Source organism: Rhea americana, unplaced genomic scaffold (assembly GCF_003343005.1).
Source record: "Rhea americana isolate MKP2758 unplaced genomic scaffold, rheAme1 scaffold_145, whole genome shotgun sequence".
NCBI classification, from domain to species: domain Eukaryota; kingdom Metazoa; phylum Chordata; class Aves; order Rheiformes; family Rheidae; genus Rhea; species Rhea americana.
The window spans coordinates 1,517,432-1,535,246 of NW_028185539.1; the positions used below are offsets into that span (position 1 = coordinate 1,517,432).

At 38.7% G+C, this 17,815-nt stretch overlaps 1 protein-coding gene across 1 annotated transcript in view; it reads right to left on the reverse strand.

Annotated features, from left to right (window-relative positions):
* ADAM12 (ADAM metallopeptidase domain 12) overlaps positions 1-17,815 on the reverse strand; it is a 189,253-nt gene that overhangs the window by 44,705 nt on the left and 126,733 nt on the right. Inside the window, exons 9-11 of the mRNA XM_085299114.1 lie at positions 15,865-16,034; positions 14,595-14,679; positions 9,498-9,646 (exon numbers count right to left, since the gene is read on the reverse strand). Coding sequence (XP_085155240.1) covers positions 9,498-9,646; positions 14,595-14,679; positions 15,865-16,034 — 404 coding nt within the window. The remainder of the gene's footprint in view (positions 1-9,497; positions 9,647-14,594; positions 14,680-15,864; positions 16,035-17,815) is intronic.

A 17,815-nucleotide genomic window follows, 5' to 3' on the forward strand; every position in this document is an offset into this window, starting at 1 on the left:
AAAATGTACATCTAACCTCTCAGAATTTTAAACATTTTGCACATCTATCCTAGACACAAAAGACTCTGTGATTCCCATGACAACTGTGGCAAATGCAGCTGTAGGCATCATTTAATTACAATGATTCAGACTTCCAAGTCAGCATCAGTTCCTTAAATGCTTCAGGGCATATAACACATGTCCAGAAAGAAGCATTCATGTGACCTTAAGAATATGCCCTTTAAGGTACGCTTCCATTTATACACTAGGAACTTGGAATTTATTAGCACCAATTAAAAATGGACACTGTGTGCTTAATTCTCCATGCACTGCATCACAGATTTTTCCCTGCAGGTTGAAATGTTTTTTTGATGAAATAGAAAGCTAAGACAAAGGGAAATGTCCTTATATGATTTGTTCTCATGGGTCAGAGCAATGGCAATACTGCAGGAGAAAAATGTCCCTTACAGAGCTATATTTTGTATGGATATTACACTGAGAAGACAAAACGCAGTTGGACTCTCACATACCAGCATCCAAGCCAGTAAAACTGTACTCATTGTGGATACATTATATAGTAGAACACATGACTTGTCCTTAAGTATCTGCTGTAAATAATCAAGACAGGAATAAAATGTGTTTTCATTTGAGAATTAACCTCTCTGCTTGTCAGCTTCACTTACAGAAAATGCATGCCATAAATCTCTATCAGTTCTCCTCTAGAATACACCAAAAAACCAAAATACTTTCATTTCTAACATACATCTATTGAAATGTAAAAGACTAAAGTAAAATAAAAAACAGAAAAGTGATCCAGTCCTGCAAAGTCTGGGAAACGTGCAGCTTACTTTAACCAATGCTACTAACACTTGAATGCTGATCTTACTTCCTAAAACAATTAAATATATCTGTAATGTATAGAAATTATTAATAAAAAGAGATGCCAGATGCCCTACAGACATGGGGCTCCTTGGAGTTAACTGACAGACTGACATAATTCTATATTCTTGTGGCTTTTTCTTACTAAAGGAAGGACCAGAATGCTGTGTGCTAAATTACTAGGGCATAGGGATATGTTGCTTAAGTTTCTTATAAAAGGAGTTGCACTGCTGGCACAACAGACCTAGCTCTGTCACAAGCAATTTATTACATCAGTATATCAAGTTTATTAAAAAAAAAAAAACACACACAACAAAGAAGTCTGTCTGTGCAGAGCTCAGCTCAGACCGGTTTGGAAACATAAACAGCTTCAGAGTTTAATTACAAGCTGTTTACATCTTAAAGATAATTTCATTTTCTTCAAATTGTAACAGAGGTAATTCCAGATAGTTCTGCTGACTCCACAGTTTAATGTCTCTGAACTGCCAAACTGAAAAAAGCTACAGAAGATCTGCACAACTGAAAACAAACTGAGAGGGGTCAGGAAACACAGTGCTAACTAATAATGCTTTGATTATCTAATGTTACCAGCCCTGAAATGATAAGGCACTTTGAAATGTCTAATAAGGAGAAAGGAGAACCAGTCTGAGTAAATTAAAAAGTCCTTTCCCACACCATATTCCTCCTCTCTATCCCATTCCTAGCACAACCTTTTGACTTTTTTTTTTTTTTTTAACCTTGTGCAGTGTTTGATAAGTGGTTTTCACTTCAAACTGAGTTCAATGTCAAAGCCAAGATGCTGATTTCATGGCACATCTGACTGGCTCCTGAAGCCAGCCTGCTGCAAATCTCTGGGGGGTATGTTTTTACAGCCCAGTTCAGTAGACTCCTGAAGTTCAGAACCTGAACAGCCAAAATCAGGCTTTCCCTGTACCCTGCTTCCTTGAGATCCTTTTATTAANTTGAAACTAATACTTAATAAAGCAAATTATACAAAAGATTTGTAATGTTCTAACTCGTCTTTAATATATTTTAATTATTTAATTATTTAGTTACATGCTTAGAATGTAGTTAAATATATTTTTATGTCTGTTTAAAGACAAAAGTCAAACAAAAACAGATGACAAAATAACAAGGCTCCCCATAAAAGCCGTTGAGAGTTGACCCTGCTGAGCAGAATGGTTCTCCAAAAAACATCAGCTGTCCATCTATCATGCAAATATCTATCTATAAAATCAGCATTACTATTACTAGCCTTCTTTTGATGTGCAGTCCTAAATCTCATAAATGATAATCGGTGATATGCGAGGGAAGAACAGATCTTCAGCACCATCAAAGGACAAAAATTGCATAATACACTACTGTCAGGGTGCAGTCCCCCCCAGCGCTGCCCTTGTTGGATGAAGAAGCTCTTTCTGCCTCAGTCCTGCTATTCACTCACTTCTTCCTTGCATCAGGATAACCATTTATGAGCCTGAACTGCAAAACCAATCACTAAAAAAATCCTCATTAAATAAAACTTTTTGTCTCTGCAAGTCTTATCCTTAACTGGGATGACTTCTGTGATCTTGGCTGTCAGGTAGCCACACAAGATGTTCTGATTCACTGGAGAAGAACACAAACTGCAGCATGGTACAGACAGACTGGGATTCAGACTTCAGACCGATTTCTCTGCCAAAACCAGTATTTCACAGAGCTTGCTGGAGATGTAATTTGATAATTAGAAATTTCTGATGGCTTTCAGATAGAGACCAGGTACACAGGTACATAACTCAGACAACTGTGACCTACCATGTAGTTTACTTTAGCAGAGAGAACAAACACCTAGTCCAAACTGTGACGCTTGCAATGTTTCCAGGGAGAGTATCCAGGATCATCCCTGGGCCTCAGCAGCTTGGGACAGTGGGTGTCCACAGGTTGCTACACTCCTCCAGTTCTAGCCATACGTGAGTGCTAACACTTCTGCTTTTTATTTAAGTTAGGAAAACTAAAACACAAAAATATGACTTTCAACAACGTGAAACAACAGGAGGAACTAGGTAACCCGGAGAAATGGAAGAGGCAAATAAATAGCTATTTTGTATATCTAAGTTGCTGATAACATACTTGCTACCACAGAGGGCTGTCAATACAGGGTAGTCAATGAAACCAATTCATCTTCACTAGCAGAAATAGATGCTATAAATCACCCAAACTGAATTATAATGCACTTCTCATTGCCCACTGAAGTTAAAACATGAAAAGAAAGCATCAAAAGTTACCATTTCTTAGTTGCAGGAAAACTGCCCTTCAAAGATAGCTGCTTCTCCCAAATCACACAGAGCTACATTTTCAGAACAGTTTAGCTTTCTCTAAGAACCAGCTTATAACATGCAACAAGGAACAAATGATTCCTAACATAATCCTTTGGTGCTTGGGCAGCTAATGGAATGAAACCATGGACAGGTTTATCACTAGTGGGGCAAATAGGAATGTTCACATTTCAAGTATTTTTTGTGCCATCACAGGCTTGTTTGGTGTCACTTTTTAGCTACTCATGAAGAAAACGGGGAGGTTGGACTAGATGATCTCCAGAGGTCCCTTCCAACCTTACCGATTCTATGATTCTATGAAAAGTTATAGACATATAGTAATAGTATTATTTCTAGGGAAAAGACTTTGCGTTTTCACTTAAATAATTCAGCATTAACTGCAACTAATGTTCAGGGCAGAATACCTAATTCTTCCTAGAGAGAATTAAAATGTAGCATATACTGATGCTCTTTTTCAGTGGAAACTAAAAGAAGCCCTCCTGATGACTCTTCCACTCTTTAAATTTTCCTCCTTTTCTCCAAGAGTGCTTCGATTGAGTCAATTAGTTCAATTTGTGACTGTCACTAAACTGATTCTTTGCAGATGTTTTTTTCTTTTTGCTCCCACTCTCATTCACAAATCTGCTCCTTCTCATTGGGTATCTTTAAATTCTAATCATAAAGGTTTCAATATTATTTAAAAACACACTGATAACAGCAGATAATTTTCAAATTTGTTAAAAAAGCCTCCAAATTTCAATAGTAAATGAACCAGTATTTTTCTATCTACCTTGTTCAATTCCTGCTGTAGGCTCTTTCTGTGTTCTTAATTGCTCTCCTCCTCCAGCTCCTGCCTCCAAAAATTCAATAATTAAAGCGAAATTGTGTACTGAAAGGCAATTACTCAAAATTAGCTGCTATTTTCTACTGAGAGGCACAGTTCCGTAAAAATCCTCTAAAATGATGATCAATAGATGAGAGGTTAAAGAACTGATTCCATTTCTCCTTTTTCTTCACCTCTTTACTATCACTACACAAGAAACCTGGTCCTCTAGCTATAACAGAGCCCCAAGCTATCCTGCCACACAGGCAAAACACAGGTATTTCCACCCGCCTGTAGTCAGACTCCAAACTCCACTGCCCTGTAACATATGGGGAAATTGAATTCAAAATCTGAGCAAACCAAAAAGATCTACTGGCTTCAAATTGCAGCTGTGAAAATAGAAATGATCACAGAAGATTCATGGAAAGGAACAAAAAGAAAAGAAAAGGAAAAAAGAGTCAGACATTGAGAAATTCAACGCATTCTTTGGCTTTTCAAAAGGAACGTCATTCTACAAAGGGACTTCATTGTGAGGAGAAATTCGGATAGAGAAGCTGCTTCCTTGCTTACGTTACCAGCCCAGACCTTGCTGCACAGCACCAGACAGTTTCCCACCTCTAACGCTACATGTTATTACTGGGATGCAAACTGCACACACCCTGGAACACAGCAACTCTTGGGACAGAGAAAACCCAGGTCTACTGACTGACTTAGTTTAAAAGAAATGTTTCTGAAGAGATTTTTTTCTTCACTGAAAAGGCTGTCAGGCAAACAGCTGTGGCCAAGCCCTCCCTCTCACACAGGGTTTGGCTGTTGATATAGAGCACAGATTTATACCAGTTGCATTCATGTCTTGAAACAATAGTTCATATAGTATTTTTCTTTTCATAAAGATTTGTTATTTTCAATTCTTTGCATTTATTTCATCTCTTCCTCATCTTGGCCTCTGAAGAGAACAATTTATAGCTAAGGTAAAAGAAAGGGGGGAAGAGGACTTGTCATGTCAGAACATGACCTGCTGAGTTTAAACTTAGTCATACGAAGGTATGCGGTTGCAGAGATGATTATCATTCCTCAGTACAACCCCAGCTTTTACTGGGCTACTATTGTAATTGTTGGCAGGGACAAGCTGCAAGCTGGTTCACATTTTCCATTGGTATCTTCACTGCAATGGGGCAAATGGGGTGTGCTGAATGGAGCTGTAAAAGCCTCATTTTATTTGTAGGTGTCCAGCTATGGGAATGACACAGATTCTTCTCTGGTTCTGTCCTGTTAACCACACCCTGTGTCCTTTGTTACACACGTAATCATGACATGAAATGCCTCACTGGCCTGGAAGAGACTGGAGAGCAGCTCTTTTCCAGTCATCCTGTTTTCCATCAGCATGGTGAAAACCTGTCTGTAGAAGTGCAAAGCTGCTGCATGAAACTAAAGAGCAGTGAAATAAATTGGCTTTGTCCCTGGGAGCCTGCCTGGCATCCCAGTAAACCTTGGCTTGGGTGATTCAGCAACAAGAATTCTCCTGATCCTGGTAAGGGCCACACATGTGAGGTGATGGAGAAAGATGCTTTCCTCATAGCAAGCCAAGAGGACTCTGGAACCCCACTGGAAAGGGATGGAGACTGCAGTAGGATCAGCATATGAATGTACTTGGTAAAACTAGCTATCATTAGTGAATTCTTGTGCTCTTGTTAAGAGGAGGAAAAATGGAAAGTTACCCAGGAGTATTTTCTGTTAGAGGGAAGAACACTCTTACAGTATGCTCAACTTCACTGAAGATTAGTTAGCTGTGCAAGTCCCCCATGTATATATTAGAAGAACATCCTTTTGATACGTATACAGATACTTGGGTGTTGTGAAGCACAAAGGCTTGGGTTTACAGGAGAGGAGAAAACTAACTAAAGAAGTTTTGCTCGCTAGAAATTTCAAGCATACATGAAGCTTAAAAATTTCCAAAGAACAAACTCATCTGGTTTCAAACACCATGGAGATAGGTGTGCACAATTTTGATGAAGGAACACATTGAAAGTACATTTCCAAAATTATTAAATAGATAATCACTGTCAATCAGCATAATTTTGCTCTGCAGGTTGTGTTAAAGTCTTTTAGTTGTAGTGATATAAATCTAGAGAAATGCCTTAGATTTCACTAGAACTATCTGGGATTTATCTAGCTGTCAGGAAGCTTCTAGTAGTAGAAACTTTAGGGAGGTACTTGGAAAACAAGTGGAATACTGAAATGGCCTCACTGACGTTCAGCTTAGTCCCTTTGTTTTCAGATACTGCAATCTCCGTAGAAGATCTACAAATTTCCCTAAGATTCCTTATACTTCTCTTATTTACTTGGAACAGTATATAGTCAAAACAACTAAAAGAAGTGAAAGGATATCATTAAAATACATGTATCAAAAAGGGGAATGATGCCTTAGGAGTAAATGCTTTCTTGCTGATACTATTTTTATAATAAAAAGCCAAACTTCTATAGCGGGTTTTGTGTGATTTCCCTAATGGATATTTGAATCTTACGAAGACCTGAAGTGCCGCAAATTGGGTTTTATATGCATAGTTCTGTGTTATACAGAATATACGTTGCTAAGGCATTGGGTCTTTAAAGCACTTCTTGCTCATACGAAAGTGGTACACAACTTGCTGGTAACTTTTAAGAGTAAAAGCTCATTAAAGGATAGATCCAACAGAGTTTAAATTCCACAGATCCCAGGAGATTGTTTCCACCAAGAAGTAATTTCCAAGAAAAGTTTTTAATGCTAATCCCTTCAAAGAAACATAAGAACTGAAGGAAGATGGTAATAATTAATGAAATCACTTCTAAGCAAAAAAACTTTCAAACATTCCCCTTTGCTACAGAACGACCCAAGCAACTCCAAAGTTAAGTTTGCAGAGGCCTTTCTGTTGTAAGTCAGGCATTTCCTATTCTTTTTAGTACTCAGATGAAGTCTTCTCAGGGGCTCATACATTTTGCACCAGTTTCAGCCCAAGAATTTTTTTCCCTGATTCTTGCACTTGCTAGTTTTTGCTTAAGCCAGCAGAAATTAGAAGGGTGCAGTGGGGGTGCCAGTGAGTACGCAGAGAAGAGGCTGCCTCTCCAAGCCTTAACGTAATGCACTTCACTTCTCTGAGATGTTCTTTGTTTGTCCTATTCTAAGAATGTTTCCGAGGTAGAGAATATTCCTTTAGCCAGACACTACCTTCCAGAGCTGAAAACATTTTGATGTTCCTTGAATGATGACATTCATTTGTCAGATGCTGAGTAAATATTCAAACTGTTAATTTTCAATTGGTAAAATGCAGTTTGGCTTAAGGCATAAAGTATTCTCCTGGAAAACTTACTACAGATTGACAAATCAGTATGAAGGTAAAAACTAAGGCTATAAACCTGAGGTTAAAACTTTCATTTATAAATCAATAGTCACCACAAAGCAGCCTTCTCTATTTCCTGAATGCCACAACACTTCCTCAGGCATAAGTTGTATATAAAGTTCAGTAAGATCTGAAGAGCATTATGAAGCTGAAGTATACCTGATGGCCACTTCTCAAAACGGTCACACCCATGGAGTGCTGGTGTTGGGCACGGCATTGCTGAAGAATCTGTAAGGTGCTACAGAAAGCCTGGAATGCAGTGAGCTGAGTTGCTCAGACTCATTTTTGAGGAATATGTGAAGCAGATGTAACTGTTTTCTGCCCATGCTCTGAATTAACCAGTAGCCAAGCAGCTGAACTGGAATGCCAGATGCCAGAAGATAACTTCAGATAAACCCAAATGACTATGGTGCAGAAGGCAGAGCCACAGAAGAGACATCTATCCTCATGTTAGAGATATCTTCACGAAATGAGTTCAGAAGGTGTCTAGAAATTTCTACCCTGACAACATCTCCTGTATTTATCTCCAAAAGTGGCGTAACTGAACGCCTAAACAGTAATTCAGTTGGGATGACTGAAGGTTGCATGCATCTTTCAGGAGCTCAGATCCCAGACCTGTCTGACCACTGCATAGAAGACACCGCATCATCTCTCTCAGAGCTCAGTTTCCAACTTCAGTTTGTTTTCACAGTGTACGTAATAGCCCTGATGTGCTGCAGAATGTAATTCCATAGGGATATTTATTACCTATTGTTTTTGAAAAGCCAAGGTAATTTTCTTTTCCAAAGAATAGAAATCAATCAGTCTCATTCTCCTCCAAACATTCAAATCTCTTTTCATTGTTTGTTCCCTCACTTGCTGTGCTTGGCCTCTGGCCAGAATCCTTCTGCTGCCTTGAAGGAGGGTGACAGCAGGCCTTTGAAGAAATGCCAAAGCTGCTGTTTGGCTGACCAGCAGGGAGCTCTCCAGCACAACACTCCTTGGCCTCTCCCAGTCTGCTCTCCTTTCCCAGAAACACGCAGTCCCGGAGCTAGCAGAGACTGAGCTGATCATAAATCCCTGAAGAAGAGATTCCTAAGCAATGGATAAAGTTTAAGCACACACAGAATGCTAGACCTGGAAGAGACATCAGAAGATCATCTAAGCTCCAAGCTCCATCCGTTTGCTCCAAGGCAGATCCAGCTGTACCTACAAGACATTACTTACAGATATTTGTCCAACTAGTTCCTACCAGTCTCTAGTCACATTTCTGCAGGCAATCCATTCCAATACATCACTTGCCACCAAAAAGCTTTGCTAAACCTAATCTCTCTTATTTTAAGTTAATCCCATTGCTTCTTGTCTGAATATGAATATGGAGAACTCATTCATTATATAGCTCATTTTCTAATAGTATTTTAAAATGTAGAGAAGCAGGCTGTAATTAGCTATCCTGGTCATGATATAGTCAAAAAAAGTGACTGTACTTTTCATGTCTATAAAACATCAGGCCTCTCTATTGACATACGGCCTTTATTTTCAAAAAAAAAAAAAAAATAACCATTCAGCACTGACTCATAGAGAAGATCATCTGCTGATTCACTGTCATTATTTCCCATATTTCTTCTAGCTGTTCTCAGAAGATAGCCCTCCAGTCACTTAACGGCCTAACCTCGGTTACCTTACAGACTTGACTTGCTCACTTACTACTTCACATTTGTAATGAACGGTGAAATGCAGAAGTTTGTGCAAAACTGAAAACCCTCTCTGCACAAGACAAAGGCTTTACAGAGAATTTAATAATATATTTCCTCCATTACTTTATTTCCTACATATTCATCTTAGACTTTGCCTTTGGACCTTGCACATTTCTTATTATGACTACAATACTCAGTTGGCAAGACAAGAGAAGGTGAAGTCCTGATTCAACACTGGCAGTGCCACCACTGCTTGTGGCATTTTTGTCTTTCACATTGGTAATGTAGAAATAGAAAAATACAATGGTATATGTTTTGCTGTGATAGCAAGTTTAATTGTTTCAGCTTGAGGGAAATGACTGCAAGGACATTTGACAGGTCTTGAAAAATGTTCCTAAGACACAAAACAAAACCTAAGAATTCTCCACTATCAACTATATCAACTATAACTCAGCGTTTACCTTGTACTTACCCAGTAGAGGGATTCATGATGCAACCCCCTTTCTCTGCAGATGCTTTGCAGTTGCAGCCCCTCTCCAATGTATCATGATTCATTCCAAAATTGTGACCCAGTTCGTGAGCCAGGGTAACTGCTGCACCTAGAGGGTTTTCTGAATGATCCTTAAAGAAAAAAAAAAATAGTAGTGAAGTCAACTTACAAACACAATTAAAAATATTCATTGCCCTTCTAAGGTCTCACTGCTTCTCCTTCAAAATGCTTTATAAACTTACCAGTTGTGGTTATATTGTTGTTAAATGCACAAAATTTTAAATTCATTAAATTAAATCATTTTAAAATTCACGTATACCAGGTACAGGCTGGGAATTTCTCAGTAGCCTATCAGTCCTGCCCACCTTGCTCCCCCAGACATTTGACACCACTGAGCAGCTTTGAACATCCTGGCCATCTCTTTATTTAGGACCTGAAATTGTCCACAGCTGGTACTTTTCCCCCGCCCAGTGACACCCCAAAATTCAGGGGACATGGCAGCAGAAGAAAACAGTAGCCCAGGTGTGGAGTGTTCAGAAGGATGATACTCTGTGGGAAAGGATGGGTGAAATGGCGGAAAAGTGTGAGAGAAGACCCTTCATGTCAGGAGGTAAACTGCAAATGAAGCAACAGACTTGGTCTATCTAATTCTCATCAGACTGTTTCTTTAATATAAGAAAGTCCACGAAGAATTCATAATCCTTGTGTGAAAAACCAAGGCCCTTTGAGAACTTCATTTTTTAAAATGAAAAGATAAAGCAAGATGAAATCCTAGATAGCCTCTCATTAAACTCCTATGACTATTCTAAATGTTGCAAATGTCCAAATTGAAATATTCACATTAATCCTTGCTGAAATGCTGGTTTTGGACAAATATTTATGATAAATTAACTTCATGTTTGATTACAGACTGCTGATTAGACCGATGTTTTGGCCTGATCACAAGTAAGAGGTTTTCCCACATTGTTCACTTTCATTAGGGGAAAAATTCCTGCTGCATTCATATAAAAGCTTCCCCAGAAGGCATCATCGTGAAGTATACATGTCTGATCCAATATTTATCAGTCAGTAAATAAAATTACTATGTACATCTGCCTCCTCTAAAAGTATATACAAGTATACTCAGCTTAAATAACTCCTCCAGTTATCATCTACACCAAATTTCACACTGAATTTAAGAGAAAGGTAAAAACGTCTAAAATATTAGCTATATACAAATTAAATCCTTAATTGGTGCCAACTCTTGCTCAATTGGAAAACAGCCCAGGACTGAGTATTAGGAAAACAATGATATAATGTCCATCTAATTTATCAGAGAAGCGCAGAAGTGATGCCTTTAAATTAGGGCTCTGTGGTCAAGAAATTCCTTTAAAGCTTGAACCATCTAGACAGACAACAAACTGAGTTCAGTCTTTCTTTATCTTGCCAGTGATTTTTCTGCTTACTGCACAGAGATTCTACTTATTTGAACATCACCAAAACTGGCAATTAAAAATGGAAAAAAAGAATTCACACAGTTCACTCCAGAACTGGAGCAATAAATGCTCTGAAATGTAATCTGGGTCTTGAATAGGCAAACAATTATTACAACACATGCGGTTCTCATTACTTGCTTAGATCCCCTTGGAATGCTATTTTATCAGTTTCTAGAGTGGGTTTTTAAAACAAGGAATGTGATGTCTCAGCAAAAGAGGTTATTTGAAGAGAGCATAAATGAAGACTATCAAAATAAACAGTAACATGTCCCATTTGATATTGAGACTACTTAAGTACTACAAGTACTAAAGAAATGAATAGCAATGCGACTTTGATTGATTCCACCAAGGTCTTTCAAAGTTAACTTGGGTAGTAAAAGTCGTTACCAAACAGTTTCACAACCACTGATTAGGCAGCCATCAACTGTTAAGACATCCTAAGCAGTTGCACAAAACACACAGCTGCTTCATTCCACTGAGATTCAGTTCTGACCTTAAAAATAAAACATTGCCCCTACAGCTAGAAGAGACTAATGCCCCCATCCTGGAACTTCCCATGCAGGTTCACTCAGCTGTAGCAATCCAAGTTTTCTAAAATCCACTTCTATGTAATTTAAGCAACTCTCTGCAATATTCATACCTCAGTCCCGACCCTTCTCATTTACCCTAGCATCCCACTAACCTGAACAGGGAATTCACACAAATGAGAACACTGAGCTACATCACAGCAAATTAGCAATATTTTACTTCTAAATCCATTAATTCAGTGGGAAATCTTTTGAAACAGAAGAATGAAGGCTGAAGCCTATTTCAAAGACTTGTTTTAATGAAATCAATTGTTTTGTCTCCCTACGACAACAGAGCTATCACAATAAAGCAAAATGATAATGCCCTTGATACACCAAAAACTTCTTGTATGCAGAGACCCACTCCCTCTACCTGGAGTCCCTGTTGGTGCTAGTGGGAGACAGAAGTCTTCTGCACTGCTGAGGGAATTCAGCCCCACACAAAAACAGGCTGGGGAGAGGCATTCAGAGAGAAACGATGGAAGAATTTAGATACAGTAGACTTGAGCAACTCCCAAAACAACCAGGAAAATCAGATCATACAAGGACAACTCTATACAATTTTCCATTCAAAAGTTATTTCTCATGCAATGATTCCATTGCCTCTACATTCAGGACTAAAAGTGTGGGAGTTCCTTGGGAATGAGTGTTTGGCATGGGACAGTAAAACGTAGCTCAAATTATAAGAAAGGCTAAATGTTCAATTGCCCAGCATTGAGATGGGCAAGCACCATAACCTCCCAGGTTAAACTGCATTCACTATTTCATACGCATATCTTTCAATTTCAGAGCTTTCTTCTTCTGTACTTACAGGTTTTTATCAAGACACACACACCTCAATTAGCCTTTGCTAATTTGTGGGGGACAGGTTGGACGGGGCGTTTGTTTGGGTTTGGTTCTTCTTGAGGATTTGGCTAAAGAACCGGAAAGCATTTCTCATTATATTGTACAAGCCTTAAGTTAATTTCCACCTCAAAAGTTTCAGTGTACCGAGGGGGCAGTTTCTGAGCAACAATGTGCTTTCCCTGAATGACTAAAGCTGCAGTCTGGTCCACAATTCTTTTACACACTCACTGGATTTCTCATGGGCCCATAAATCAGTTTCTCCTACATCAGAGCCCTGAAAGCACTTTAAAGAAATGCTGATTCTTGTTTTCTTGTTACTGGAATGAAATAGTTTTGTTGTTTGTTTAAAGTGTCAGCTTCCAGAGTGAAGAGGACCGACTTTGCAGTAAAATACACTGCAACACATTTTAAAGGTTACATTCTAAATTAAAAGGACAAAAAAAAAATCATCCCTGACTGCTGATAAAACCAAAGCAAGGACTGATGTTTTGATGGAGTGATGTCTCGATGGAGACATGGGTAAAATGGAGGCTGTCTGCCTGATAGGTGCCTTTGTCAAGATTCAGATCTGCTGCAGGAGACTTCTAGACTCCTAACCTGCAGGAGACTCCTTCCTCTTTTCCTTCTTTTCTTCATTTCCTTTTGCACCTATTCCTCGGGTACTTACCAAAAAATAAAAAAATAAAATAAAGAGCTGTAACAAACTACCAAGCTACCAAGAGATGAGGGCTTTGTCTTTTCTACAATTTTGATGTGACTGTCTCTGTCTTTTGCGGTTTGGTTGTTTGCCTGTTTCCCACGTTTTCTACATCCCAGCTTCCCAGCTCACCTGGCAAGCTCTTCTAGTCTGGACCATCTATCCATCATTTTCCACAATTGCATATACCATCCCAGCTTGATTTCTTGCCAACTTGTCTGAGACACCAGGGGATAGCCCTGCATTGTGGAACAACCTCACCATGCATGCTAGTTGAGAAGGAAAGAAATAAAGGGCCTTCAAATGGCTGTACCTCTGGAATTAGTCTGTTATAAGGATTATCTTAGGGTGAAAACCTGATTGTTCTAGGCTCCAGGTTAATGCCATGATGCTTTGAAGAACTAGGGGCTTTGAAATCAGAGAGTATGCAGCTTCTAAATGCATTGTGCATTTCTGAGCCCTGAACCTTGTCTATCAAGGCATCTACTGTGGAGGTGACAAGTAGAGCTGGAGAGAATCATCAAATTAACTAAGGTGGATTAAGTCTAGACAGAACTGCAGAAAACACAAAAGTGTTGAAAACTAGGTGTCATCCTGTGAACTCAGAAATAGAGAAAATCTGAGAGGTTCTTAGGGCTTCCTAGCTTTGTGTTCCGAAGCTTACAGCCATGACTACCAAGCCCTGAGGTCATCAGCTTAGCAATGTTTGCTGCTTAACAGCTCTGAGACTCCACACTTAATTTCATTTGAAGTATTTTACTTGAAAAGCTCAGTTTATTCAAAACTTCTCCCCTGCTCTTCCTTGTGGGGACCTTGTTTAAAATTCAGACAAACATTGTCTGAATGTTTAAACAAAACATTGTTTAAAATTCAGAAATTTTACACATTTCTTCAGAAATAAGTATTTCAGAACTACTATCTGATATTGGCTAAGATGCTTACTTGTACGTTCATTGCTTCTAGAATCTAACAGTAATACTCTTTGAGAGAGAGATGCAAGTAGAACAAACGTTGCCACTGTTTGCAGTTGTTTTCTGGCAATATAATAAAGCCACTCTGCTGCAAAGACAGAAAATAAGGCCTTACATAGGAAACTGTACATGCAAATCAATCTATGCGATCAATATAATAAGAAGTTCAGAACAGACTGATGTTGCATGTTACACAAACACATTCAGGTGCATAACAAATACATGGTTCTCACCTTTCACAGTACCTCTATACCTGACTTATTGATAACTAGGAGTAGTTTCATTCACTTTGAGGATTCTTGCAAATAGGTCATGCTATACGCTAATGCAAGATTTTGTTTTTTTTCACTATGGAACCTATAATTTAAAACACTTTCAAGCAAGCTGCATGCAGATATAGGTAAGGTTGAGATTGAAAACAGGATGTAAGAAGCTGATGTTTTGGTACGGAATTTACTATTACAGCCCTTGAGAACATGTTGCATCAGTTGGCCAGTTTCTACTTTTGTGCTTTTAACACTTACCATGACAACTCCGCCAGACTGCTCCGCAGTGCACATGCTCATTATGGGCGCCATGCCAATGGTAGTCCCTTGGAAATACACCCCACTGCAGGAGGGCAGTAGAGAAAAAGAAACACAGAATCACCATTTAATGATAAGAGAGAGCCCTACTATTTTCAGTCTTGTATTTTTGCCAACCTCAAACAAAGATCCCATTTCAGATGTGTCAGCTCTGGACATTTGCAAGTTGAAAACAATGGAAAGCATGGATTAGTCATGCAGACTTGCCAAAGTGACAATGACAGCATCTCTGCTACTTGCAAGATGCATTTGATCACCATCCTTCAGATTTACTGCTCTAACAGGACTATTTTTTCCTTTCTCATTTCTCTGACTGAAGTTGGGAATGTAAATACAAACATAAAAAATATCTTTAGCTCAAAAAAGAATTATTTTATGCAGTGGGAAGTCTATATGCTACTTATAATACATTGCCTACAATAAAATTTTCTCAACAAAGTATTATTAGACATGCAGAGTAATCAAATATCTTGTACTAGACAATCTGAAAGGGTTCAACCTATTCTCACACAGATAATGTAAGAACATCTGTGCAATAAGCAAAGAGAGTACCTTTCAGTTGCTAATACATAAAGTGGATGGTGCAGAATGGTTCATTGATCATGATCATAATGGTTCAAGATAGAGGTGTTTCTCTTACTTATTTCTTTTTTTTAAGAGTACTCTTACCTTGAGCATGTTTACTCAATTATTTTAATCCAGGAAATAGCAACAGGGTGAAAGATATATAAGATCTAAACTTTAAATTACAAGTAACAGTCCAATTTAGACTCCATTTTAAAGTTCACCGAGGTCTTCCTACTACCTGATCAGCTTCAGATAAAGCTCTACTTCAGGGGGTGGGTAGGACTACCTCTTTCAGTAACAGTTTAAATTTGGATTTAAGCTTAAATTGTCTGAGAATTCATACCCTAAATATTTATCAGGTTATAACCTATCCACAATTCTATGCAACTTGTATATAGGAAAGGTCTGTAAGTAACAGAGCTATTGCAGAGCTGTGAGGAAATTCATCTGCCTATCTGCCCACACTGCTGAAGGGCCCTGCAAAGTACCCCTATGTTTGCAGAATGGAAAGACAAAGTACTGCCTTCAACCCTCAGGAGCACAGATGTTCACTACAACAGCCTAACAACTGATCAAGAATTCAGTACAGTTATTCTCAAATCACTAAAATATCAGCCAACATTAAATATACAGTCAACCATACCTTATTAGTTGTGCATTGTCATGGGGTTTACGAGGTAGTAGTTTTAGTTTTCTCCAGTCCAGAAATTCATGGAGGCTAGTGAAAGGGTCTTGAGAAATAGAGCATTTATCCATGTCGTTCCATACTTCCACGCCAACTAGGGCTACTCGAATATTTAGCGGTCTATAGAACTAGTGAGAAAAACACACATGCTAAGACCTGTTTTAGAACACATTAGATTAGAAAAACGTCAGCAGTGGCATAATGTACATATGGACTCCTCTTGAAGAGGCTTAACAGTCCCTTTAAAGGCAGTGGAAAAATAAGTACCTTATAGGACTGGACTAAGATAATCTATGATCTACGATGTAGAGAAAACATTGGTAAAGGTCTGACTTAACTAAACACCACAAGGCATTCAAAGACATTCATAGACATGACTTCTCTATGTCTAATCTAGATTTGATATCTTTTTTCAAGATGAAAAGTTGCAACTACCTTTACATGTCCTCCATGTTCTGAACAAACTTATTGCTATCACAGATGACTCACTCCACAATTTCCATCTGTTGCTAGCACCACTGCAAGTCAAGAGGTAGAAGCAGCAGTATTACTATATTCTGCTACAGTTGTGGTTCAGACTAGTTGCTGAAAATTATATCAGAGTCATCGAGTTTTGTTTAAAGCAGATATAAAACAGGTAATCACAGGACTGTTGGCTACATAAATTATTATCACCTTATTAAATGTCACAGTCATTACAAGTGGGAAGCTTGGGCAGTGTTAACAACGGAGCAGCGATAGCAATTTTAAGCCAAGACTAATGTGAAGAAGGACTCAGGAATCAATCAAGTACCAATGTGGCTGATAGTCCGAGAAAAGCACGTATTAGATCTTTGCCTTGTCTATATGCATTACAGTCACTTGGATAGTGCTGCCATTTACCAAGCATAAATTGAGCATAAAACATAAATATATTATAACATGCAAAATTAATTTTGAACACGTAACACACAAACACCCTTCCTCCAGTAACAAGTCAGCAAGACAATTACAGAAGAAGTGGAGGTCTATTCAGCATCCTGTTTTTAATCAAGAGTGCTCCTCCTTGAGTTACTGTCCTTGAAGCATCAATGGATAAGTTCTCAGTTAAATTAGACTCCCTCAGTTTTAATTTCATTACTGGAGTCCTCATTTTTCTGACCATACAGCACAATAAAAGTAAACTTTAATCTGTTCAAAAAACACTGTAGTTCCTTTCACCTAGAGAACTCAGAGTTTGCCGTATATTGTCAAGAAATTACTTCATATACAAAAATTGAGGGCATGTCTCTTTTCTTATCCCCAAAGGCAAAACGTTCCTGCTCTCATCCAGCAATAAACTCCTGCTTCCATAAGTATAGCATGTTTTTAATTCTGCCGTATTCCTTGGGCTACAGAGTTTATTGACCATGTCTTTATATGCTTCTCCTTTGTTGACTTACAACTGGAACATTTCTTGATACTGCAGGAGACTTTTTTTTCTGCAAGTTCTTCCTCAAAACAAGCCTCTTTCCAGGTTAATAGAATCTTAGGGCTAAATTGTGCAGCTCCTTAGAAACAGTGCCTCTGCAGCTACATGTATTCCATGCAGTTACTGAGTACTGTCTGGAGTACACGAGAGCTCACAGCGCAGGATGTTGAAAAACATGTCAAAAGTTTTAAGTTTACATTCTTGGTTTTATTGGTTGGAGAGAAATACTGTCCTGAAATACCGGAGTATTAGGAAAGCAGCAGATGTGTTAGCTCCTCAAAGGAGGCAGCAGAAAATGACACTGTTTTTGGTGGGCCCATCACAGGCAGTGGAGGTGAACAGCAAACAGCGGCCAGGCTCTCAAATACATATTTTGAACCTGCACAGTCATCTGGGTGGATAAAAAAACAGGGCAAAGCCAGTGCTAGCAGCGACGATTTGAGCAGGGCCAGATGCACT